Here is a 27,931-nt window from a genome sequence, read left to right as displayed (position 1 = left end):
TATTGTCTGTCCCCTAGTGGGCTTTACCACAAGCTGCTCCAAAAACCCATCTTGTAGACATGAATTCTCTTTCCTTGGGATCTGCTACCAGCCTGATTTCCCAGTCCAACTGCATATTGAAGTTCCCCCATCCTTACATGCCTTTTCTATCTTCTGATTTTTTTTTCCCACACATCCTGACTACCGCTGGGCAGCCTTTACATAACTCTCATCAGGGTCTTTTAGCCTTTGTGGTTCCTCAAATCTACCCACACAGATTCTATACCTTCTGATCCTGTATCACTAGTTGCTTTCAAATTTAATTTCATTTCTTATATACAAAACAACCCCAGTCCCTCTTCCTGTCCTTTCAATAGGAATCCTTGGAAATTTAGTTCCCAGCCCTGATTACCTTGCAGCTATGTCTCTGTGGTACCTATAACATTGTACCCACCAATTTCAATCTGCAATACTTGCCCACACACCACCTCCCTCACCTCCATCCAGGGCCCTAAACAGTCCTTCCAGGTGAGACAGAGCTGCACCTGCATCTCCAACCTAGTCTATTGCATCTGGTCCTCCTGATGTGGTCTTCTCTACATTGATGAGACCAAACGTAGACTAGGTGACCATTTCGCCGAGCACCTCCACCTGGCCTGTAATGGCCAACTTAACATCTCGGTCATTGCCCATTTCAACTCCTTGCTCACTCCCCCTCCAACATGTCTGTCCTTGGCTTCCTCCAGTGTCACAGCGACTCGGAACACAGATTTGAAGAACAACACCTTATCTTCCGCCTGGGCACCCTACAGCTCGGAGGTCTCAACATTGTGTTCTCCAATTTCAAATAACTCTTCCATCCATCCCCCAGCTTCCCTTCCAGCCCCACCTCCTCTCTTCCAGCCACCAATCGGATTCATCCCTCCCATCGACCAACCAGGTCATGCCTACTACCAGTGTCCATTTATAGCACCATTCCACCTCCACCCCTCTCTTTATCTGCAGCTTTGTATACCTCAACATCCAGTCCTGAAGAAGGGTAATACCCAAAATGTTGACTCTTTTCTTCCATACGCTGCCTGGCTTGCTGTGTCCTTCCAGCCTCCTGTTTGTCTTCCTGAAAGACATGTCCTGAGGTATTTCTGGGATGCATCTACTTCAAACATGGTGGGTTTGAAAGGATCATAACATTGAAGACCACACCTTCTGGACAATAAAGTGATTTTCGAGAGAGTGAAAGATATGTTGGTGATCTTTCTGCCACATGTATGATATTTCTTTGTGGTGTAAATTTTACAGGAGATACAGGAAATTTTACAGGAAATTCAATATAAATGGTATACTACATTGTTTTGGCAATACATAGTAGCAGAATACAGGAATTTTTAAAAAGTTGAAGAAACGGAGACTATCTTTAATTTTGGGTTTAGTCATTGTTTGTATATTTCCTAATTTGGTGGGATCAGTTCTAATGCTGTTTTGAAGAGTAAACCTGAAAAAAGTTATTTAAAGCCATGTTTCTTGCTGCTGTCCATGAATTGATGAAGGTTTATGTCATGCTGATGTTTGCTTTTCTGGAGAACTGCAATCTAATTTACAATGTAGAGATAACCTGACATTCTCTCCAGCATGATCCAAATGCTGTTGGAATATATCCTGGCTATCCGAGTGATAATCTGAAGGAAAAAAACAGTATCTACCAAAAAGTGTTCTGAACACTGGGGGCACAAGTCACACGACGCCAGGTTATAGTCCAATAGATTTATTTGAAATCACAAGCTTTTAGAGCGCTGCTCCTTTGTCGGTGGAGTAAATGTTGTCAGTTCCTGTGACTCTAGGGAATGATGTATGGACACGTCCATTCTTTCATCAAGCTTGGAAAAATGTGCTGTGCTGCACACTTGAGATTAAGCTCTTCCAGGGTAGGAGTGTTGTGTGTACATCTTTTCGGAGTAATGTTCATTCGTCTTGGATCTAAGCATATACATCCCTCTTCAAATCAAAAACATTGGAGTTGCACCAATTAGTGTGATGCTTAACTTTGCAAATGTTGCTGTGTGCTTTGTACTATGGAATCCAGTTCCAATTTGAGATTATCCTGAATATGAACACTGTAGTTATGAAGAGAATTGACAGTAAGTTGAGCATCATTTTTCAGATGTAATAATGTGTCATGTTTAAAGTTACCAATAGAATCAAATCAGCCTGGCTATAGAATAGTCAGGTCATGAATAAACTCAATGCTCCTGTTGTCTATACTTTGGACAGGTTTCATGTCAACATATTTTGCTTGGGTACTATCTTGTGTGACAAACAAAAGAGTAAATCGACTTGCAATTCAACACAATTTTATTTACAAAGTACAATAAAGACACAAAAGGAGGCATATCGTTAATATTATCTGCGACACTGCTCTTTCACGATAAAATTCCCAATTCTTACACTGATTACTGTATCAGTTGCAACTTTAAATCTTTGTCACAATCCTTATCTAAACTATGACTAGCTACCAAACTAGGTCCTATCAGGCCTGGATGCTCAAAGGATGCCCAGTCTGGTTTCAGATATAGGCCAGAACTAGAACAGCTATCTGGCCACAAATTGAACAGGTACTTTGCATCAGTCTTCATTGTAGAGGATACAAGTAACATCCCGCAAACAACCTCGTAAAGAGGACCCGAACTACTCACTGTACAAACCTAATGTTGTAAAAGGGCGCATCAAAGCCATTCAATGATCTAACTATGACATCAAAGAAAGGTGCCTTGTCCTCACTGCTCACTGTGTGAATGTGAACTGACCAAGGTGCACAAAAGTGATGTCCCTTTATGCCTGACATTATCTATGACTGGTTATACACAACATGAATTGGTCATATAGTTGGGCAATTGCTATAATGAGTTTTGAGCAAGTATTCAACACATTTATGAGGACCTACAGGATTGCATATAAATATCAATGTTGTGTCCATGAGGTCATTTGAAACCGCCAGTTCATAATTGAATGTACCATTCATACTGCAACACTATACCAGTGTTCCAGACCTGCTAGGATTGTCGAAATTGGAATTAATTAAATGTACAAACTCAGCAACTGTGGTTTGAGTGTTAACAGATGAAGAGTCATTTGGACTTGAAGTGTTAGCTTGTTTTCTCTGTACAGATGCTGCCTGATTCACTGTGATTTCCAGCATTTTTTTTCAGTATAGATTCCAGCATCTGCAGTAATTTGTTCCTATTTTGTATGCCCAAATAGATGGTGTTGCCACCTGACCACAGTTCTCATAAACAACTTTGTGAGGTTCCATGAGATCTGTGCCTTCGATGGAATAACACTTAACCTCTTATCCCTTGTATATTTTTGATAGCTGATATGGCTTCAGCCTGCATTCAAATTGAGATAAAGCAGTTAAAGCAGTTACTGCCTAATGTAAGCCTACCTTCACTAGTTCACACAAGAGATCTCTACAATTGCATGCATTGTAGGAATTGCTTTATTAGTAAAATCATAAATAGGGTCTCAGTGTTTTCCTAACCATGCAATTTTGATGCTGAAATAGGGCATATCAAAGCCATCCTGCAAAATAATGACAAGATTTGGGATGACCTTATAGAAGTTTATAAAATCATGAGGGACATGGATAGGGTAAATAGACAACATGGTCTTTTACCCAGGGTGGAGGAGTCCAAAATTAGAAGGCATAGGTTTAAGGTGAGAGGGGAAAGATTTAGAAGTGACCTAAGGAGCAACGTTTTCATGCAGAGGGTGGTGCGTGTATGGTATGAACTGTCAGAGGAAGTGGTGGAGGGTGGTACAATTACAACATTTAAAAGGCATCTGGATAGGTATATGAATAGGAAAGGTTTGCAGGGATATGGGCCAAATGCTGGCAAATGAGATTAGCTTAATTTAGGATATTTGGTTGGCATAGACGGGTTGGACTGAAGGGTCTGTTTCCATGCTGTACAGCTCTGTGACTCTAATCAGATCATTTCTCGCTGTTTATCATGGAAATTCATGAATATTCTTAAGGCCACTTTTGATTGTGAAATGTGTCTCGTATATCTCAAAGTATCTCAAAAATCTGATCAGCTGGTATGCAGTAGCAACATGAGTTTTGTTCATCATTTTCAAGATGCTGCTATGACACTAAAAAAAATTGCCTATCATACAATTGAATAATGTAGTATATCAATTTCAGTGCCAATGTGGTGCAAGGCATGTAGACTTTTGTTATGACGTGGTGACAGCAAGCCAAATCAAATCAGCCTTTGTACCCCTACATTCGCAACATAGTAAAATTAAAACATGCAATGACCCTCAAAATTGACCCCAATAGTTCTGAAACAGACTTCATGATTAACCTATACCAGACATCAAATTTATACTTGAACAAAACTTAACAATTTATTATTAATACTGTAACTTTAGCAAATCAAAACTAAACAAGGTAATCTAATTAATGTCTCCAATTGACACCCAATTGTTGTAGGGAGAAATATCAAAGAGCAGTCTTGAGTTCTATGTTCAGCAAGACAAGTGATCTTTATTCAGAGTTCTTTTACAACAAGTATGGGAGAGGCCAGAGACTGTTTGGAATCTGGCTTTCACATGGGGCCCAGTTGCCCTCTTAAACACAGCTCAGATCAGAGGAGAGGTCAATGACGCTGTGACTTGCCCCAAATGAATCCATGTTAATACCTTTCACGTTACAATAATTATAAGCAACATCAATGTCATTGTTAGCCACATCCCTCTAATCTATACATCCAATCCTGTAAACATTTGATCAATGATGAACAACTCTATGGACAGCCCTAGGTCCTCCCATAATTTCATGATATTTACCAGATACCTCCACCATCTCTCTTTGGGATCTTACAATGGTTCTGACAGTTATACTCCTTCTCAGACATTTACCAGCTAAACCACATTATTTGCCAATAACCTAAATACTTGCTTGTATGACCAAGAACTCTTCCAAATTCCCTACTAACTTTCGTACAGAAGATTGGGAAAGATAGTAATTTCTACCAACAGTGACAAAGTTATGAAAAAAAAACTAATCTAATATGCCTACAATTCTGTGACAGGGCTGACAAATTGGCAACAGCCCCTCTCTCGCCTCAGCCTGAGAGATCAAACAAACAGTCCTTCTGACTTGCAGTTGCAATTACAATCCCCACTATTCTTATAAGTCAGTTTTGAAACGGAGTTTAGTTCTTGAATGACTTTTTTTTACTGTTTCTGCTCTAAACACTTTCCATTACTAATTAAAGTATCGATTTGAATTCCACTGATTAGGGTGAAATTCAATCACCTTACAGCTTTACCATATCATTAAACAAAACTTATTTAGGTTCCACAAATAATTCGGGGACATAACCTCATCTTCACTCTGTATTTTGTAATCTGTCTCTCTGTCACTCTTCTCCTGATCTTTCGATGTAAGAATCTGCACTTAATCTACAAATTTTTCTCTCTCCATGTTTTACAATCTCTTTTGCTCTTAGATGTTGTCCATTCACACCATTTGTTGCTCCATCTCTTTGCTATTGAGGGGGACTCTTTTTACTGTCCACAGTTGACTGCTCATAATATGCAACTAAATCTCTGTATGGATGCTTGTGGTTGCATTTCATAATATTCATATTGATATGTTTAATATGTAATGACAGTTACGCACAGTCGAGATTATTGCGGGATCATACCTTTCCTGCTTCTTTTTACTAAATAACAAACTTGGCTTAAGTAGGCTTTTCAAAAATGCCCTTTATTAAAATGCTTATATGTTTAGAACTACCTGTTTTCAGAAACCCAAGTAAATTCCCAATGTTTCTTCTCACCAGGATCCTTTTATGACCCCACGGGACCTTTCATTATCCAGTAACTTTGTGTGGAGACCACAAGTCTGGCTGCAAACATCTGCTATATGTAACTGCCAACCCCTTTTGGCCATCTTGCATCAGCTAAAAAGCCCCAGACAGCCATCTTGTCTGGGGCTTCTTTGAACATAGTCCCACTCATACATTGACAGACACAGGTAAAGGATAAATTGAAAGAAAAAAATAAAAGAAATGTAACTGGCCAGTTCACTTATGTAGCTTCAATGACATGTTAAGTATCACAGGTCCATGAGATTGGATTTTGCTTAATTTCTGAAGACACCAGTCAATGCAAACAGCATCCTGTAGGTTCTGTATAATATTCACTTATTTTGTAAAGCTGGGATTCTATCTTCTGCACTTTCAGTAAGTTGATAACAGGAGGATAACTAGAGAGCAACCAAAATGCTTCACAGGAGCTTTCACAATTATGGCCTTTCTGCCTAAAAAGACAGATCAAATTTTGGTTTCTCTGTTTTTTTTCAACATTCTCTTTGAAAGGTTGGTCAGCATCGGCCTCTCTTTGATGGCCCTTTTTAACATCCAGACTTGTGCCAGCTTTTGTGCATAATGCATCTCTGGAGCTGAATCAACTACAGTGTTTTTTGAATAATAATCAACCTGCAATTAATGTCATCAGGCCAGGTCCCATCAATAAATGTCAGTTTGCCTGTTCTTTCTTTTTCTAAGAAAAAAATAAGTTGCTGCTGACAGCCAAGGGTTATTGTCAATTCACAGCTCACAGTTTCAACCAAAACTGAGAATAAAAATAAAATAATAAAGGTTTTACAACACTATAGATACCAAAGGTTGAGAGATATCAAACAACACTTCCTTATGCTGTTTGCACTGGACAAGGTATTGACAGTATGGAGTCTGTATGGATTATGAAAGGGCATCTTACTTGACAAATGTTCTGTTATTTTTAGAGGACAGTTGATAATGGGGAGCCATTGGACATGGTTTACTTGGACTTACAGACTTTTGATAAGGTCCCACATAAGAGATTAGTGTGGAAAATTAAAGTTCATGAGATTTAGGCCGATGTACTGACATGAATAGAGAGCTGGTTGGCACATGGGATAAAAAAGACTGGCAATAAATGGGTCTTTCTTAGAAGAGTCAGGCAGTGACTAGTAGGATAGTGCAGGGATCAGTGCTTGGACCTCAGCAATTCAATATGTTACAATATGTTGCAAAGTTGGGATAGTAATTGTAGATTGGAAGGCAGGATGTTAGAATTTAATTGTAGAATGACAGGGGGACTAGTCCGTGGTCCCTTTAAAAAGTGTGTTTTTCTAGGCTTGGAGATTAGAAGATGTCTGTAGGCAGCAGCACATGCACAGAGCGTTATTGAAATTGAAACATTGTAGCAAAAAACTATATTGTTAACATGCAAAACAGCATTTTTACCAAGGCAATGGGTTTTTGAACTTTGCCAATTGATTTAAACCAGGCCCTAAATACCAAAGCCCAATTACATTTAAATCTGATGATTTTGACAACCTTGGACCACTCCTATTCTAAAAAATTAATAGGCCATTAAAGGTATACAAGAAGAGGGCATTTGAAAATTGGTGTGACAGCAAACTGCCATCTGTTAAGAAAGCAGCTCTCAATAGCCATCAGCTCTAAAGAAAGAGAAAATCACTGGCTCTCACAGAAGTTTCTACGCTTTTAGAGTATGTACCATCTAAATAAAGATCCTACAGCACTCATTAGCTATTATTCCTGACAAAGAATTCAACAGTGGAAGGTATTCCTGAAGTGAGGACAGAGAAGGCAAAGAACATTCCAGAAGACTTACCATGGTTGCAATTTCAAGATATTAAGCTTTAATTTTTTTTATTAATTTGGTTTATGTAAGTGGTACTCATATCTATTGGAACAGCATACCAATAGAATTTTGTTTTATTTGGGAATAGTTAGTAGTTAAGGGGGAATTGTTTGGTTTGTTAGTAGTTCTGTTAATTTTTTCACTGTTACAGTTAGATAAATAATTTGTTACTTGTGGATTATAGCATGACTGTCAGGAGTTCACTTCATTTAACCTCTCCTTTATAACAGTTTGGGGAGGGTAAGAGGCAGATTATACCACTTCTTACACTTCCTTTAACAGATTATGAAGTGAGGCGAGCTTCTCTGGGTGTTTTGGTTTTAGTTATCAGAGTGGGCTCAACCTCCACTTTGTAACAAATACAAAATGTTACTCATGTAGAAGACAGAACCAAATGTAATAACTCCAAGTTTTTGGATGACCAAAGCTTTATGGAAGGATGAGTTGTGAGAAGGATGCACAGATGTGTCAATGTGATTTGGGCAAGTTGAATGAGTGGCCAAATGCATGGCAGATAAATATAATGTGGATAACTATGAGGTAAGAGATAAATGTTAGAGAAATGTGGAAAAGGGGAGGTGCGACAAGACATGGGTGTTCTTATACACCAGTCACTGAAAGTAAGCATGCTGGTGTTGGAGGGCAAATGGTACGTTGGCCTTTATAGCAACTGTAAGTAATCTATTAGCTAGAATAAGGTGAGATCTTAAGAGAAATTTCTGATTTATTTTAATCCTTGTATCATTTGTAATTTCTCTATTTTTGGTTTAAATATCTGCTTCCTGTGATTTTCATCAGTAATTTGTTTGTGTGTTAATGAATACTATACAGAATGGTTCCTGGACATGTAACTCCCTAAGAAACTCCTTATTGATCACCTCTATCCTTAGCCATTCACTACAATCCATAGACCTTGCTCCCCCAATTTAATCTCTTCCATTATTTACATTCTCCTAGCTCAAATAGTGGGTTCATTTTAGCTCCAAAGATGAGGGGACTGATTTTTAAACAGCTATTATCCATTCACCTCCTGTGCAAGCTTTTTGATTTGTTCAGGGAGTGCTGTATTTTTCACAAATTCCCAGAATCCTCTGGACAGCCAGATTACACTTTTCTGCTGGCCTGCTCAGTTACTGAAACTTTGTCATTACATCACATCTCTGTTACTGTTAACTGCTGAGCCAGTGACTGTCCTGTTGACCTAGCATTCAGCTTCTGCTACCGTCTAGCTCCTGACTGAAGAATATTTCAATATCACTACAAGATTTTAGATGACCTCTATCTTTGCTATTGTTTTTCTGCACCATAACTGATTCTACACAGAAATAACTTTCATTGTTGTGCCTGCAGATACTCTACATTTTAAATACCTCAAAACTCTCATCAATCATACTCTTCACCAAACCTGGACATTAGTTTGTTGATGCTCCGACTCATTCCAACACTCTCTCTCTGTGGCCTTTTGCTTAACTTTCTTTTTGTGCAGCAAATGTTGAATCATATGAAAATAAGAGAACCATCATTAGCTCCAAATTGCATTTTAAGTCAGGTTCTATTTAAAAGTGACCCTCAGCAACTTCATCCTATGTTTTTCCCAGGCCCCTTTTGCTACTGTCACTTACCATCCTCCATTCCCATCACCATCCCAGTGTTTTTCACTTCCCTTTAATCCTTCACTAAATCCAATTGCTGTTCCAAGGGGCAGTTGATGAGAACCAGAGGGTCCCTTAGTCTCATACTATTCACATACTACCTTTTTCTGATATCATCACTTCCGAAACATACTTCAGCCAGAAGTGAATCTTTAGTCATGAATCAAGCTGTAACTGAGGCTGTAAGGTAGCACCAACAGGATAGTCACAGGCTCAGTCACTGGAAGTAAGCCTGCAATGGAGCAGATGGTGAAGGTATGAAGACGTTCATAGCAAGAGGATTCAAGTACAAGGGAGCTCTTGGTGGTGATGGTGCCCCGTGTGGGGACTCCTGGTGCCTGGACTCTTGGTGATGTTAGATGGCAGTCGACCCAGGGTCTCCTGGGGCATTGGCATCATCGTTGCTGTTCCTGGAGTGGAACTCCATGCAGAAGCCCTGGAGCAGTTCTTGAGACTCAATTTGAACAGATGAACTCTTATTTAAATAATTTCTTTTTGTAACTCAAAATGGTGCTGGATTGTGGCGACAAAACACTTTTTACTGTATCTTCAAGATATATGCGGCAATAAATAAATCATTCATCATTCAGGAGCTTGTTGCAATTGCACAGGGCTTGGTGAGGCACCTGCAGTATTGTGTGCAGTTTTGCAATGTTTTGGCAATTCAGGGAGTACAACAAAGATTTAACAGACTTATTCTTAGCAGGACTGACATGCAAAAAAGGACTGAAGTCATTAGGACCTTGTTAACTGGAGTTTAGAAGACAGGGGATCTCATAGAAACCTATAAAACTCAAACAGGACCAGATAGAGTAAACAGAGGAAGGGTGTTTCCGATGACCAAAGAGTCCAGAACCTGGAGTTGGCCATTTAGGATTAAGACGAGAAGAAATTTATTCACCACAGAAAGTGGTTGAAGTCCAAACATTGAATATTTACAAGCAGAAGTTAGTTATAGTTCTTTGCGCTGAAGGGATCATTGGTTATGGAAAGCCAGAGCAGGGTACTGAATTGGATGTTCAGGCATGATCATACTGAATGGTAAAGCAGGCTTGAAGGGCTGAATGGCCTACTCATACTCCTAGTTTCTGTTTGTACTTACCCAAACAGCTGGTGCATGCAAAACTCAAAACAGTGACATTAGATATAATTTCATGATTGGACAACATTTGGTAAGAATTATGTTGACAACCAATGACTGGCAGATTGGCTTATAGTGTGGCACATTTGAGCATACTCAAAATAGTATACGTTAATACATAAGGCCGTGTTTGCAGACGAAGAATCATAGACAGAGACTATCTATTTCAACTTTACAAAATAGACACTAGCCATTCTCTGATTCATTCCTCAGGACCATGCCCTCACTGCCTGGCTTCAATTTAAACAAGTTTGGCGGTTAACTGTCATTTATCAACAAACTGATGCTCATGTTGATGCTTCTACCAATCATTTTCCACCTGCCAACCAATCAGCACTCTCATTCAGGAAATAATGTTGCTCGCTATCACACTGACATTCTGAAAATGTCTTGGTAAGTGCAAACTGAAAAGCTTTGACAAAGCATTTCTTTTATCAACAATACTAAAATATACTGGCTAAATTCACAGCTGGAAATGCATGTTAGATTAAATGAGTGAAGATTTCCTTTCCAACTGAATTTAATCTCTTATCTTGCTCAAAATTACAGGCTAAATTATGTGAGATGTCAGATTTCCCATCTTGGCTATAAGGTTGAGGTGGGCTGGAGTGTGTCCTAGCCTGCAGCTATTTACTGGCCCATTTGTCAATATAAAGGCTGCAGGCAGGACATCTGCTCTTCTGGATTAGGATGTCATTGGTTCAGATAAAAACCAAAAGAACTGCTGGAAATCAGAAACAAAAACAGAAATTGCTGGAAACGCTCAGCAAGTCTGGCAGCATTTGTGGAGAGAAATTAAGAGTGAACATTGCCATTCCTCAGACATGGTTCAGATAGCTAGTGGTAGCTCTTCAACACTTTGAGATAGAGGCATGTGGTGTTGGAACAGGAAATGGTTCTGTGGTCAGGAGTCTTGCCAGGTGCCACGATCTGAGAAGACTTTGGCACTAAGGTTTCAGAGGCCTATGGAGAAGTAGAAGGTGGAGAGGTTATTGGGGTGAGCCCTCAAATGGACTCTGTGTTCCATAAAACAGAGATCGACCTGTGCCTGCCGTGAGCTCACAGATCATAGCTGTTGGTTTGGCCATTTGGTAAGTGCCTCTTTCCCTGTCAGCACAATCCCTGCTTTAATTGTTTACTTAAGAACCTCGACTGACTCACTGGCGGACAGACCACCTGATAACACCTCCACTTCTCCCATAACTGCAGAGGAGGTAGGCTGCAAACTGGCTTTAACAAAACCCCTTACCTTCAAGCTTGTTGGTGGGAGAATGTAAAATTCTGCCCCATGTGCAAGCCTATTAGTCTGTGTTTTGTTAAGAAATGTTCACAGATTGTTCTTCAAGAATTTCCATTCATAATAAACAAAGAAATAATTTGGAGGGAGATTAACTGTATGGAGATCAGGTCTTATTCACTTTGCCATTCTGATGTTTATTTAAGCAAGTGAAATGTTACATGTGATGTAACTGAATCATTTCAGCAGGCAATAAGATAGTCATTTGCTTCATTGATGCCTTGTGATTGCAAGTTTTACGAAATCCTGCTGATGCAACTGAAAGTGAAAAGAAAAAAATTGCTTCATGTTATTAATTTTTCACTTTGGCAAGGAATAAGTGCTTATTTAAGTAAAATTGCACATACATTACCCATCATAGGTTCTTTTACTCCCTCTGTCCTAGTGTACTGTGTGAGACAATAACGGACTCTCACACTGGTAATAGACTAAAACAGAAAAAAAAATCAAATAAGTTATTATTTCAAGACCTATCATGCAACTCATGTCTGTTAACAAATTCTGTGCAATTCAAATTAATCTATAGCCTTCGTTAGCATTACCAACACCAGCAGTTACATTTTATTCTACATAATATTAAATGGTTCAAAGAAACGTTAAGATGCAAACCAAACACAAGTAATTACTAAACCATATTTTGATGAGATGTTAAACTGAGATCTCTTCATTTAACACAATCCATAGATGTTATCCTACATCTTCCTTGCAAGGCTCAAGGATACAATATTAGTGTGTGCATACGCTCATTACTCTTCCTTATCCCAAAAGTACTCTTTCAGAGAGATAAGAAATGAATTTACAACGCACACTTTAGAAACTCAAAAAAGAATTAAGCACCAAATTGATCTTTTGTTTATTCATCCACAGGTGTGGGCAACACTGGCTAGGCCAGCATTTTTTGCCCATTCCTAATTGCCCAGAGGGCAGTTGAGAGTCAATCACTTTGCTGTGGGTCTGGAGACACGTTAGCCAGACCAGGTAAGGGTAACAGTTTCTTTCCCTAAAGGACATTAATGAACCAGATGAGTTTTTACCACAATGGTCACGGTCATCATTGGACTCTTCATTCCAGATTATTATTGAATTCAAATTCCACCATAGCCATTCAAACAAATTTTTCCCTGATGGAGTCACTGTGCCCACAGAGTTAACATCTTAGAATATGAATGCCAGCACTGAACTATGCTGAGAAGGTTGCAATACTGGTGACACTGGGCAGAATCTTCCATTACAGAGTCTGTTGTGTATGTTTGTGATTGCTGCTTCATTTCTTTGTGCCTGTTATATTTGCTCAAACTACTGAGCTGAACTTATGGCATAAAGACAGACCGGAAGTTCTCATCCCTGTTACAAAATTTTAGGGTCAAAGATTGCAATACTATATTAAAAAGCACCAGACAGTCCTTTATTCAGTATAAGACTGTAGCATCAATGAAGGCAGCGTTGGTCATCCCCACCCAGTTCCACAGATCTTTCACGGGAGACAAAACTGATCCCAGGGTTCAGCAATGCTTTGTTAGAAGTTCTGGTTCAGAGTAATGAAGGGAGGTTCTCTTGCCCAGCGATGGGAGCAGGAGACTTTGCAATCAGCCAAAGGCAACCTGGACTGAGGTCATAGCACAGGTCAATGCTCATGCACAGAAGAATTCAAATCCAACTCAGGAAGGTGTTGAACAACCATTTGCATTCCTCAAAGCTAAGTGGCACAGTTTGCCCAAAGCATTCAGTCTAACTGTTCCTGTGCAGCAGTATGTCACATAGGAAAATAATCACATATAGGCAAGAGATCAGGACGTGGTGTGGTTATGCATACTTGTAAGTTTCTGACACACCCATTGCCATTATACTCAATCCTTCCCTTCATGGGACAAGATTGCCCATATCAAGAAGGACTCAATTCAGACTTGTAGAGGGTTGTTAGATATTCATACCTTCATTTCTATGTCTGTAAATGTGACTCCTCACACGCCACTAGGTTATAGTTTAATAGGTTTATTTGAAATCACAAGCTTTCGGAGCGCCGCTGCTTCGTCAAGTGAAGTGCTGTGACAAAGGAGCAGTGCTCCAAAAGCTTGTGATTTCAAATAAACCTTTTGCACTATAGCCTGGTGTTGTGTGATTTCTGACCTTGTCCAACCCAGTCCTACACCGACACTTCCACATCATCCCTGATGCCAGGGTCAAGGATGTCAAACAACAACTGAGGCTATTATTTGGGAGGAGAGTGAATAACTGAGGTTACAGTCCACGTTGTTACCATGACTTGGGTACGGCGGGAGTGAGGTTCTGAAAACAGAAGATTCAGGAAGAAGACAGTAAGCAAGTGATGAAGAAACTAAAGTTACTTGGTGTGTGTTTGTTGAAGAAGTTACAGAAAATTTCTCAAAATTCTAGGTGACTATGCAAGGAGTCTTGAAGAGGACTTGGACAAGCTGAGTGAACGGGCTCAAATGTGGCAGAAGAAAACAACGAAGAAGGGTCCAGACCCGAAATGTCAACTTTGATGCTGCCTGGCTTCCTGTGTTCATCCAACTCTACACCTTGTTACCTCAGACTCCAGCATCGGCAGTTCCTACTATCTCAAAATGTTAGGTCATATACTTTTGCAGAAAAACAGAATACTTCTTTAATGTTGGGAGTTTGGGAAGTACAGCAAGTTCGCTTGAAGCCAATTGCACCTTCCTCATAACTTACGTTTCCACCCAATTTGGTGTTGTCAGCAAATCTGGAAATAGTACAATTGGTCCCCGCATCACTTCCACAGTTGATGGAAGATCCTGCTGGCCCTGTGAAGATGATGAGCCTCTATTCTCAGCCATAATTGGCATCCTATAACTGCAGAGAGTGGCAGGATAACATCAGGCAGAAATGCTTGGGGCCGTCAGTGGTCTACAGCAGAAGATGGAGTATACCGTCCAAGTTTTGTTTACTGTCATTACTCTAACATGCAAGCACCTGGCTGCCTCAATACAAAGGATGGTACCTGCTTCAGAGACCAAGGTCCAGGGGATTGCCCAGCGGCTGCCGGATAGACACCTGGACCTACATTTCATCACTGGACAGCATCAATGACAAGACACTGGGATGAGACACCAAAATCTCCCTCCATGTGTCCCTGTCCCTGAGGAGATGGGAAGCATGATAGGGCATGTGAAAGGAAGAGGTGCACCAGGCAGTTGTCCAAAGGGAATTCATCTCTGGACACTGAGATTCCCTGCCCCTCCACCTTCCCTTTGGTAATGACCTTGTAATCTCCAGCAGGTCAGGTCAAAGAGGGTGCCTCTGCATCTCTACAGGAGACACTCAGCAGGCCGAGGTGCTCAATGCCCAGATACCCCAAGAATGGCCACCGAGGTTATCATAGCAGGCCACAGCAGTCACCTGGTTGTCTCTACGTTATCTAACTGATCACAGTATCAACATAATGAAGGTAATAAAGATTCTTCATTTAATGCAGCAGAATAAAATGAGACAGTACTCCATCAATGAGCTGTGCCCCAAAGAGGAAGCTGTGGGCTTCTAGTGAGCTGGTTTCAAAAAAACTGTCAACATAAACACAAACCCGTATCAGGAGCACATTCACCCGTTCGCAATAAGATTTCCACAGGCCTGCCTGACACTTTGGACCATTGCCATACTGATCTCTTATTTGAATATGCTCAAACACTGAGCACCCACAGTCATCGTGGGTAGAGAATTCCAGGGATTTGAAAGTCTTTGGATAAGTCTTTTTCTGTCCTAAATGTCCAACTCCTTATACTGAGATTGTGATCCATCATTCCTGGACATCCAGCAGAGAAACATCTTCCCAATGGCTACCTTTCAAGCTTTTAAGAATTTCATTTTTCAATGAGATCACTTTTTACTCTTCTGAACTGTATAGAATAAGTATGGAGTCTACTTAATTTCTCGTTTGGGAAAATCTCTTAATCCCCGGAATCAGTCCGGTGAAACATTACTGCAGTCCCTCTCAGGAAAGTGTACTATTCCTTTGATAAGGAGGTCAAAATTGTATAAAATACTCCAGGTGCGGTCTTAACATGATCTGCATGATTATATAAAGACTTCTTTATTCTTACACTCCAATCCTACTGTTATAAAGGCTAACACACCATTTGGTTTGCTGATTGTTTGCACAGATATTTCTCTCTGTATCTTCCTGCTTAAAAAAAACATTGAGTTTCTAAAGCCTGTAAATTCTCAAATTTTTCCAGTTCTGACAACAGGTTGTCAATTTGAAAATTTATCAGTTTTTTTTTCGCAACAGTTGCTCAATCTGCTTAGCATTTTCAGAATGTTCTTTTACTTCAAGAACCCTTCCTTTACGTTCACTGAGACAACAGACACGAGCTTCAGTTTAACATCTCACCTGAAAGACAGCACCACTAACAGTGCGGCACTCATTCAGTACTACATTAAATTGTCAGCATTGATTATAAACTCAAGTCCTTAAGCAACAACGAAATACATCATGGGATGAAGCTGTTGGGAGTGCAGTTGCTGATTAAAGCAGAGCAACACTCCAGTGCTTCAGTTCAGATCGCTGCATATATAATAAATGCAAGTTACAACGTAAACAGGGCTATCTGCCTTGTGGTATTATTTTAGTCTTGAAATAAATTAGTCCTTAAATTATTACCTTTCCATCTAGCTGCTTTAGAAGTCCAATGGAATCCCTTGTTTTATGTGTATCTTGTCATTAAAAGATTTCATCTCTAAGAATTTCATGTGCTGCGTTGCAGCAGGTTGCAATTCTGCCAATGCTCTTTAGTAATATCTGTCTCATAACTTTCAATGTGCTTTACTGTCTCAAATAAACTAAACCATAGAGTTAATCAATCTCTGATGAGTGATTATTAGATTATTAGTATTAACGTAACATGGTGCCAATGGTGGAAATGTTGTTTAAGGCTTTGCATCAACCAACAGGGTAAAGAATTCATGTAAAGTCTGAAGAGGATCAGCACAGAAAATATTGCAGAGTGGTGAGGTTGACTTTTATGAAACACGTCTTTAATAAAACAGCAGGCAAGACATCTCCAAATAAAAGAAAATCATTTAAATAAGTCAGCACAGGCTGTGGAGATGATAAACATCTCTGTGACTGAGGCTTGAAGCAGCAAGAACCAGAGAAAAATTACTAGAAAAAGCCAGTAGGGACTAAACAAAGCCATAGCTTAGAAAATTTCAGAACCATCTTGAGGTGTAAACTGAAATTGAGGAGTTGAGATTATAAAGTAAACACTCTAAGGAAAAAAAGGCAGAAATCATGATAGCACAGTAATAACTGGGAAGCTGGAATGAGAGAAACTAGAGGCACTAAACAGACATTGCTGAAGTCGGGAATGAAGCAATAGCTGTAAGCTGCAAAGTTTAATAAAGTATTTTAAATACTTTAAGTATTATAAATGAGCCTGCAAGACAGGCAGGTAAAAATATTGATGCCTTAAAAAAACTTTTATAACTTTTTTAAAACGAAAATTAAAAATCCCACAATTTACCACGTTTGAACCAGGAAAAGTTGAAAACTGCCTTGGAAAGAAGGCTAACTGCTGCAAACCCTCCATTTTGTTTCAAGTGAAAGAGAAATGATAAAATATATTTTGCTGATGTTTTCACAAGATTGGGAAGATTCAAACTCTTCATAAACATTTAAAACAGAATCAAGAAATTTATTTCAAAAGTATGAAATCAAATTAACATAATAGGAGATTTGAATCTACATATTAACTAGAAAGGTTATAAGGTCAAAGGTGGCCTAGATGAGGAGTTCATACAATAATTTCAGGATAGTTTCCTAAAACAACATATTCTGGAGCCAACCAGAGAACAGATTATACTAGATCACACATTGTTCAATGAAATTGATTAAATCAGATTGATTAATGATCTCCGAGTGAAGATGCTCATAGGTTGCAGCAAACATATGTTCGAATTTTACCTTCAGTTTGAGAAGGCAAAAGTTGCTCCAATTCTTTCTTAAATACAGCGGCCTTGAGGATATGAAAACAGAACTGGCTAAAATGAATTGGAAAATTAGGCTAAAGAATAGATCAACGGAGAAGTAGGAGCAGACATTTAAGGGGATATTTCAGAATACATAGAATACATTCTATCACTAAGAAAAATTCCTAGGGATGGACCTATCATCTGTGGTTAATTAAAAATCTTAGAGATAATATTGAACTAAAGAAAAGTACATAATTGTGAAAAGACAGGTGGCTGATCAAAAGATTAGACAGAATATAAAAGCATAGAAGAACCTAAATAATTAATAAAGAAGGGAAAATTAAAGTACAAGAGAAAACTAGCAAGAAATATAAAAATCAGATAGTAAAAGTTTCTATAAATATTTAAAGAGTTAACAAAATAAGTATTGGTCCTATAGAAAGTGAAACTGGAGAATTAATAATGGGAAATGATGAAATGGCAGATGAATGTAACAGTCTTTTGCATCTGTCTTTACTATAGAGGACACAAGTAACATCCCAGAAGCAGCTATAAATCAGGAATTGGAAGGGAAGCAGGAAGTCATGAAAGTTGTAATTACCAGCGAAGTGGGACTGAGTAAAGTGCTGGAGCTGTTAACTGACAAGTGTCTAGGTCCTGATGGACTTCATGTTAGAGTCTAGATTGATTCCTGAGGTTTGTCTTATGAAGACAGAACGAGCAGTTTAAGTAAACTCCCTGGAGTTTATAAAAATGAGAGGAGACCTACTTCAGGTATATAAGAATATAAAAGGGGAATGACAAAGTAAATACAGAACAGACATATCCCCATGTGGGGCAATCTAGAATGAGAGGTCATATTTTAAGCTAAAGGAAGCAGATTTTAAAAAGTGCTGAGGAGGAATTACTTCTCTCAAAGAGCCGTGAATCTGTGGAATTCACTCCCCCAGAGTACAGTGGATGCTGGGACACTGAGTAAATTTAAGGAGGTATGATATTATAAAGTTCAGAACTTTAATTATGGTTCATAGATTGAAAGGGACAAGGACAAACATACTGGAATTGAAAGTAATTAACCATGTCTGGGGGAAGGAGTCGAAGCTACGTATACAAAACTGTTTTAACAACTGCTTATTAAGTGGCTACCCTAACCTGTGGCATACCCTGCAGAAGAATTTAAGGAGTTAACTGCAGGAAAGCTGTGTCTTCAAACAGACAGTCAATACCAAATCTAACGAGGGACAAAGAAACTACTCCTAATAAGGAGGCAAGCTGCAGACTTGCAATATTTTGGATGAAAGAATCTAAAAAATTATCAATGATGTCAGACCAGAGACCTGAAAGAAGAGAAACTGTATAAGAATTAAACACCAGAACTCTTCAACAGCAGAACTTCAAAGAATAACACGACAAGGATCCTGAACATCAAAGTGGAGGCAACAGCCTAATGGTATTATTACTGGACTGTTAATCCAGAGACCCAGGTTCAAATCCTGCCATGGCAGATGGTTGAATTTGAATTCAATAAAATATCTGGAATTAAGAATCTAATGTTGACTATGAACCCACTGTCGATTGTTGGGGGAAAAACCCATCTGGTTCACTAATGTCCTTTAGGGAAGGAAACTACCATCCTTACCTGGTCTGGATGACGTATGACTCCAGACCAATAGCAATGTGGTTGACTCTAAACTGCCCTCTGGGCAATTAGGGCGATAAATACTGCCTAGCCAGCGATGCCCTCATCTTGTTAATGAATAAAGGAAAAAAAAAGATAGACACTGTTGGTTGGAATCATCACTAAATTCCATTATTAATCAGGCAATTGTCAAGTTGAGGGTTAATTTACTTATATGAGGAGTTATTTTGGTTGCTACATGCAATAAAGTTTAAATCATTGTTTCAGTACTTGATTGTGAAATTTCTTAATAAGTAACCAAATTAAAGGTAGCTTGTGGAGACAGATAGATTCTTAATGAGTAATGGGTTGAAGGGTTATGGTGAGTGGGCAGGAAAGTGGTGTTGAGTTTAAGATGAGATAACTATGACTGTACTGAATGGTGCAGCAGGCTTGAGGGGCTGAATTGCCTAGTCCTGCTTCTAGATCTTCTGTTCCCATGTCCTGACAGATTTTGGCCACTGGATATGCTTACTATGCTAAACAGGCTATCCAAAGCATCAATCTAAATTAAGACAATACAGTAAAAACACAACTAATTTTTAAATATCTTAAATTACTTTAAACTTTAAATTGAAAAATAACAACTACACATATTTACTAAGTTTTATCATCCAACAAAAAGTCATTCCACAGGTACCTTCACAGTCTTTATTTGTTGCAAATGGTGAATCCTCATGTGACAATGCTTGCTGACATCCTTGACTATTGGCTGTAGAACTCTGTGAGGACCTATCATCATTTCTACAACTGTGCAACGTTTCTATTGCTGACATTGGGCTTTCTGCTTGGTCACAGTATGAGGAAAAAGAGGAAGATTTCTCTTTTTGGTTTGTTTCTGACCAGAGTTCTTCAGCTGGGCTGACAAAAAGAATGTTTTCATTGCCCAACTCTGGTTTTGTTCCTTCTCCATTATGTTTAATTAATCTTGATCTCTGGCAATCTTGCTTGGAAAACTTAGCCTTTGACTTAATCAAAGTCTTATCTGGTTTTGTTTGACTTGAATACCGACTTTGAAATGTTTTCTTGCACTTTTTCTTTGCAGAATGTGTTCTGGAAGTATGGTATAATTTATTAAGGTTTTCATAATAGGCACCATGAAGTTCCTCATCAGAAACACTCAAATAGTTTCCATCATCAGGATCTTGAGATGTAACAATCATTCGCTTTTGCAAGGTATTATTTCCAAATCCTGTCGGTGTTGGCTTTGCACAAATTATTTCTGATAGATCAACTTGCACTTTTTGTTCTTCCTTCTGATTATTAACAATAGCACCTGCAATTATTTTGACATACCCATGTTCTTCACCTTGCTGAATATGGTTTTTTGCTTCCTCCGTCAATTGTTCTGAACAGGACACATCATTACCAACGTCTCTTGCATTTTTTGGTAAGATTTCTTCACAATCTGCATAAGGATCTGGACGTGGCAAAAACGCAGAACCCATATTTTGTTTCAGATAAACACTGAAATCTTCTTGCACAATCATGGGAGATGAAGGTACATTTGCTTCTATTGTTGCTGGACCTAGAGACAGTCCCACAATTGTCATTGGTTTATAGGTTAAATCAGCCAGTTTCTGGTTTGTTGGCCAAGTTGAAGAACCCACAGTCTTCATAGATTTTGGTCTATAGCTGGGTGAGGCTATGGGATACTCTACCTCAAGGCAATCATCACCCCACTTGCTCTTCAAATTTTGTTTTCTTAATCTTCTGTAAGGGGTATTTAGTTTCAGCAAACTTTTACTTGTGGCTGAGTAAGAACATTTATAGACTGATTGCATTTCCAAAGATTGCTTTGTCACATCAGCATTCATTTCATCTTTAGTTTCCAATTTTGGACTGACTGAAAATTCTTCCAAACTATCAACACAGCTACTTACTGTGTCATTTTCAGAGTTTGCCAAAGAGATTGTGCATGCACATGACTTTTGTTCAGAGGATAAAATTGTGTTGATTTTGCTCAGTTCGCATCCACTGAAACCTGTGGTACTCCCTCCTCCAGTCTGTAACTGTGGCATGATATCATTTCCTGGTGGAACGGGAGGTATAAAACTATTCAAAGATGCCCGAATAATATTGGGAATGCCCTGTCTCTGACTTATGATCCTGCTGCTTGTGTTTATTTCCAATGTTTTCTTGAATTCCTCACTTAGGAAAATTAGCTCGTTTATGGAAACAGAAATATCAAAATCAGGACTCTGGCTAAAATGGGATCGAACTAGTTTTGGAGGCGATGGAATGAACTTATCTATTGATTGTTGGATATGTAATGGTATGCCCCACTGGTACTCAAAATTTTTTGTTATAATATGCCATTCCAGGATTTCAATAATTTCCGTGGACTGAAAGGCTAATTCCATACCTTTATGCTCTATTTTAGCTCCACTTGGTTTGATTACTGGAAGCAAAGGTGGTGCTTTAGGAATCATCATTTCCATTGACTCGTCAAATATTGTTGCAACACCCCAAAGGTAATTAATCTGCTTGTGTTTTAAATTCATATCCAGGCGATGAACAATATCTTGTTCAGCAAACAAAATGTATGGTAACCTTGTTTTCCTGAATCCTTTAATGTGTGTTCTCAGCTTTGGTAATGATTTCTTCAATGCTGGAGGATAGGTTTGTTTGTACAAATCCATTACCAGTTCTGGAAGGCAGTCCAGTTTAATAGACAGGCTTTGTTTTATCAAACACATATTTAGTTTATTGCTGCATTCTGATCTAAGTTCAGCCAGAGTAGACATCCTTCTTTCTTTCTTTTTCACTTTGACACTCTCCTTTAAACTTCCATAGTGTAAAGTACTCTTTTGTTCTTTGGTCAGAAGAGATGCATGCTGAGAGGAAATCATTTTATAATCATTTGATAACCCTACGGTTCTGCATCTTACTCCACAATTTCTCTTAACTTTAATTTGTTGTACAAAGTCCTGTATTGGTGGAGGGGGTGTCATAAATTCATTTAAAGATGATTGAATCAGCTGTGGAAGGCCCCATCTGTGATTTACAATCCTTTTCTTTACATTAATTTCTAGTGCCTTTTGGTGCTCATCACTTATAAACTCTAACTCAGTTAGAGCAATAACTATTTGAACACCAGGCTGTGGATTGAGTTGGGTTACAATCAGTTTTGGAGCAGGTGGAATAAATGCTTTGGTTGATTTCTGAACATGTGATGGCAATCCCCAAGTATGCTGAAGTTTTTTCTGCAAAATATGCCATTCTAGAAACTCTTTAACTCCGTCAGAAAAAGCAGTTGTTGGCTGTGGTGCATGCTCTATTTGAACTCCATTAGGTTTAATTGATGGAGGTAAAGGTGGTCCTTTGGGAATCATCATTTCCATCGACTTATCATACAGTGTTTCAAATCCGCAAAGGCATGAAAGTTGCCTGTGTTTCAAGTTCATCTCTATCAGATCAATATCATCTTGTTTGATGAAGGAAATATACCGTACTCTTGGTTTTTTAAATCCCCTACCTGGTGCAACAAGCTTTGGTAAAGGTCTCTTTGATGCTACTGGATAAGTACGTTTGTACAAATCTTTTACCAGTTCAGGCAAACAATCAATTTTAATTTCCAGACACTGCCTTATCAAGCTGATATGGAGGTTTTCCTTGTATTGCGATCTAAGGATAACATTAGTAGCTATCTCTTTTACTTTGTTTAAGTTCATCTCATCTGTCTCATACTGGGAAAACAATTTTCCTCCTTTGAGTCGCAGGTTTGTACTCTGAGAAAATATTTTATAGCTCCTTCCAAGGTTGTTATTATTGAGCACTGTGCTGCTTTCTTTACAATGTGCTGATGGTTGCATGAAATCATTATCATCGGGAGTTGGAGCCATAAACTGCATTAGAGATGATTGAATAATTTTAGGAAGACCCCATTTACGATTTATAATCCTTTTCTTTATATTTCGATTCAGTGTTTGTCTGTGGTCTTCAGTAAGAAATGCCAGCTCAGAAGGAGCAACAACTACTGCAAAATCAGGCTGGGAATTTACCTGGATTGGAACAAATTTTGGAGCAGAAGGAATGAATAATTCTAGTGATCTTTGAATATGTACTGGCAGACCCCAACTGTACTGAAGTTTTTTCTGTGTTATGTGCAATTCTAGCCTGTCTCTTACTTTATTTTTAATGAAATTATTTTCCATACCAACAGGTTCTATTTGAGCCTCACTAGCTTTGATTAGTGGAGGCAATGGTGGTCCCACTGGAATCATCATTTCCAACGATTCTTCATAGAGAGTTGAAATTCCCCATTCATGGGTAATTTGTTTTTGCATTAAATTCAACTCCAAACGATCAACTGCTTCTTGTTCAATAAAAGGCAGATATGATGACTTTTGTTTTTTAAAGCCTTTGCCAGGTAAAATGGTCTTTGGTAAAATCTTCTTTGGTACCTTAGCATAGGTACTACTGTAGGCATCTGTTACCAGTTTAGGCAGATTTTCCATTTTAATTTCTAAACATTGCTTTATTAAGGAGAATTCTATAACAGCTCCCCTTGTAACCATTTGATTATCAGAAAAGAATATCTCAACATTTTTATCCATTTTTATGATTCTTTGTTGCTTTGTTAAAGACAATTTTTTTCTTAATCGAATAATATTGCCTGAAGAAGTAGGCACTATGAAAATGGGCATTGTTTGATGTTGTGACTCCAGTATGAAATCTTCTGCTTGTGGGGCAACAGGTATGAAACTGTTTAAAGATGACTGCACTACCTTTGGAAGACCCCATCTGCAATTTATAATTCTTTTCCTTGTATTCAATTCCAATAATTTCCGGTGTCCATCACTAAGGAAAGGCAGCTCAGCCGGCACACAGATTGTCACAAAGAGAAACTTGGGCTTCACATGGAATGGAATTAGTTTTGGAGCAGGGGAAATAAAATTTTCTTGTGATCTTTGAACATGCAGTGGAAAGCCCCAGTTATGCTGAAGTTTCTTCTGTGCTATGTGCCATTCTAGTCTGTCCTTAATTTTATTATCCAGGAAAGTTGCTTCTTCACCCACAAATTCTATTTGAGTTCCACTTGCCTTGATTGCTGGAGGCTCAGGCGGTACTTCAGGAATCATCATTGCTACTGATTCTTCATATTGGGTTGGAAATCCCCACAGATGGGTAAGCTGTTTGTGTTTTAAGTTCAGTTCTAACAGGTCAACAGCATCCTGTTCAATAAAAGGTAGATACAATAATCTTGGCTTTTTAAATCCTTTGCATGGTGCAACTGGCTTTGAAAGAGGCTTTTTTGACTTTGGAGGATAGGTAGCCTTATACATCTCCTTCACTATTTCTGGAAAACAACTGTTTTTAATTTCAAGACTGTGTTTTAGCAAACATATTTCTAGCTTGTCTTTATTTTCTTGGTTGAGTTTAGCAGAAAGACATAGCTCTGCTGCCCTGTAAGGTTTTGGATTAGTGTTGCCTTTTTGACTTTGTTTTAAAGGTTGTTTAGCTTTCTTAGACTGTAAAAATATGTTCATTGAAGTGCCTACTTTTCTATTTCTCACTTGAATATCAGTGGAAGATATTTTGTTTTTTTCCACCGCTTCAGGCAGCTGTGCAATAGAAGCCATAAAACTATTTAATGAATACTGAACAGCTTTAGGAAGACCCCATCTGTAATTTATGATTCTTTTTCTTGTATTAAGCTCCAGTTTTTTCTTATGTTCTGAATTCAAGAAGACCAATTCAGGTGAAACAAAAACGAGGGAAAAACCAGGCTGTGGTCTTAGATTTGAAGGAATTAGCTTTGGAGCAGGTGGAATAAATGCTTCTTGGGATTTCTGAATGAGTAATGGTAATCCCCAGTTGTGTTGAAGTTTCTTCTGTGTGATATGCCATTCTAGTCTACTTCTAACTTCATCTTCAATGAAATGTGTTTCCATTTGCACAGGGCATATTACAGCATTTTTTGCCTTAATGACTGGAGGCACAGATGGTCCTTTAGACATCATTATTTCTACCGATTCTTCATATAGATTTGAAAATTTACAGAGATGGGCAATCAGCTTATGCTTTAAATTCAACTCTAATTGATTAACAGCATCTTTTTCAATAAATGGTAAACAATGTGGCCTTGATTTTTTAAATCCTTTACCAGTTACAATTAGCTTTGGCAAAGGCTTCTTTGATTGTGGGGGATAGGTGCTTTTGGAAAACTCCCTCACCATTTCAGGTAAGCATCCAGTCTTAATCTCAAGACTCAGCTTTGTTAAACAAATCTCAAGTTTGTATTTCAATTCTGGTTGGAAGCTAGCAAGAAATAAATCCTTATCTGTATTCTTCATTTTCTTGCTTCTGCTAGTCTTTTCATATTGTAATGCTGATAATTTCCCCCTTCTGATTGATGTAAATGTGTTGCGAAGTACCATTTTATTTTCTTTATGGTCAATGTTGCTGGAAACATCTGGGGCAGTACTCATGAACTTATTCAAAGATAACTGAATAAGCTTAGGAAGACCCCATTTGTAATTTATTATCTTTTTCTTTGTATTCATCTCCAATATTCTCTTATGCTCATCACGAAGAAAAGGCAGCTCAGTTGGAGTAACAACAACTGAAAACGTAGGCTGCTGGTTTAGCCAGGATGAAATTAGTTTTGGAGCAAACGGTATAAATGCTTCTTCTGATCTCTGAACATCTAATGGTATGCCCCAGGTTTTCTGAAGTTTTCGCCGTATAACATAGTCTTCAAAGTTCTCTCTCACTTTATTATCAAGGAAAGGTGTTTCCCTACCCACGTGTTCTATTGTAGCTCCACTTGACTTGATTACTGGAGGCAGGGGAGGCCCTTTCGCGGTCATCATTTCCACTGATTCATCATTTGGGGTTGCAAGTCCCCAGTTATGGAAAATAAGTTTATGCTTCAGGTTCAGCTCCAAACGATCCACTGCATCCTGCTCAATAAATGCTATGTATAATGAACGTGACTTTTTACATCCTTCACCACGTGCAATAATCTTTCTTAATGGCTTCTTTGACACAGAAGGGTAACTTGCCTTATAAGATTCTTTCACTATTTCTGGCAAACAATGTAAGTTAATTTCTAGATGCAACTTTCTTAAGCACATATCCAGCTTATCTGCATTCTCTTGTTTGAAGGCAGATAAAACGGCCATCTCAGACGCTTTGCTCAGTTTTGCATCTTTACAATCTTTTTTATACTGTAAAGACGTCATTGCCCTTTTGTGCATTTGCAGAGGAATTCTAGTCTTTTTTCTTGTGTCAGTTATGGTGGGTCCTGTCTTTTTGGCTTCTATTATTTCTGACTGTTGCAAAAGATCTTTTCTTAATGGAGAAGGAGTCATGAAGTTTCTTAATGAAGACTGAATAAGTATGGGAAGACCCCATTTATGATTGATTATCTTTTTCTTTGTATTATGTTCTAATAACCTCCGATGTCCTTTGCTTAAAAATGCCAGTTCAGTTGGAGCAACAACTACACTAAGGCTAAGCTGTGGATTCAGCTGGGATGGAATCAGTTTTGGAGCAGGTGGAATAAATGTTTCTGCCGACATTTGAATATGCTGTGGTAAGCTCCAATTCTGTTGCAGTTTTTTATGTGTAATGTGCCATTCTATTTTGTCCCTGATATCACATTCAATAAAAGTACTTTTCATACCCACAGGTTCTACTTTAGCTCCACTTGCTTTGATGGCAGGAGGCACAGGTGGTCCTTTTGGAATCATCATTTCCATGGATTCATCATATAGAGTTTCAAGTCTCCAAAGATGGATAATCTGTCTGTGTTTTAAGTTCAACTCTAAGTGGTCAATGGCACCTTGTTCAACAAATGGTAGGCACCATGGTCTTTGTTTTTTACATCCTTCACTGGAAACACTGAGCTTTGGTAATGCTTTCTTTGATGCTGTAGGATAAGCACGTTTATACGATTCTTGTACGATGTCAGGTAAATAGTATGTTTTAATATCAAGCACCTGCTTTAACAAACACATATTTATTTCATCTTTGCATTCCGGTTTGAGGTTCACAAAATCTGGAAATGCACTTATATTCTTCAAGTTTGCTGTTTTATGTACGCTTTGGCAATGCAATGAAGGGAATTTTTCTTTTTTGCGTCTTATTATCATTCTGGAATTGGCATCAATGTGGTTAAGGGTCTTGCTTCCTTTCATGCTTTTGGACTGTTGTATGTGACCTTGCAGTGATGGAATTGGAGCAATGAAGTCCCTGATAGATGACTGAATCAGGGTTGGCAGACCCCATTTTTTATTTATGATCTTTTTCTTTGTATTCAGTTCCAATCTACTTCTATCTTCAGCACTTATGAAAAGTAACTCAGCTATTGTAACAACTACTACATCAACATGACATGGATTTAGCATGGAGGGAACAAGTTTTGGAGCAGTTGGGATAAATGTATCAGTTGATTTCTGAATATGCACAGGCAATCCCCAATTACTCTCTAGTTTTTTCCTTATAATATGTCGTTCCAATTTGTCTCTAACATCATTGTCAATAAAAATCATTTCCATGCCTAC

At 38.5% G+C, this 27,931-nt stretch overlaps 1 protein-coding gene across 2 annotated transcripts; it reads right to left on the bottom strand.

Moving 5' to 3' along the window:
- Positions 1-11,907: 11,907 nt before the first annotated feature.
- LOC109915445 lies at positions 11,908-25,132 on the bottom strand. Of its 2 annotated transcripts, none has more exons than XM_020515070.2 (3): positions 20,059-25,132; positions 12,139-12,219; positions 11,908-12,049 (listed from the first exon to the last, which is right to left on the bottom strand). In XM_020515070.2, the coding sequence occupies exons 1-2, from the start codon at positions 25,001-25,003 to the stop codon at positions 12,173-12,175; spliced, it is 4,992 nt and encodes a 1,663-aa protein (XP_020370659.2). In that variant the 5' UTR covers positions 25,004-25,132; the 3' UTR covers positions 11,908-12,049; positions 12,139-12,172. The 2 variants fall into 2 exon arrangements, with proteins under 2 accessions (XP_020370659.2, XP_048454246.1); XM_048598289.1 differs by having other exon boundaries at positions 12,144-12,219.
- Between the last annotated feature and the right edge of the window lie 2,799 nt (positions 25,133-27,931).

This window comes from Rhincodon typus, chromosome 6 (genome assembly GCF_021869965.1).
Source record: "Rhincodon typus isolate 14 chromosome 6, sRhiTyp1.1, whole genome shotgun sequence".
NCBI classification, from domain to species: Eukaryota; Metazoa; Chordata; class Chondrichthyes; order Orectolobiformes; family Rhincodontidae; genus Rhincodon; species Rhincodon typus.
This window is presented reverse-complemented; position numbering and strand designations above follow the sequence as displayed.

Bases quoted from the DNA above. Each gene is read 5' to 3' on its own strand.
- LOC109915445 (XM_020515070.2), bottom strand. From the start codon at position 25,003: ATGGCTTCTATTGCACAGCTGCCTGAAGCGGTGGAAAAAAACAAAATA. The intron at 12,220-20,058 runs GTACCTGTGGAA...TTTCTGTTTTAG, and splicing joins AACAAATAAAGACTGTGAAG to TCTATTACCAGTGTGAGAGT.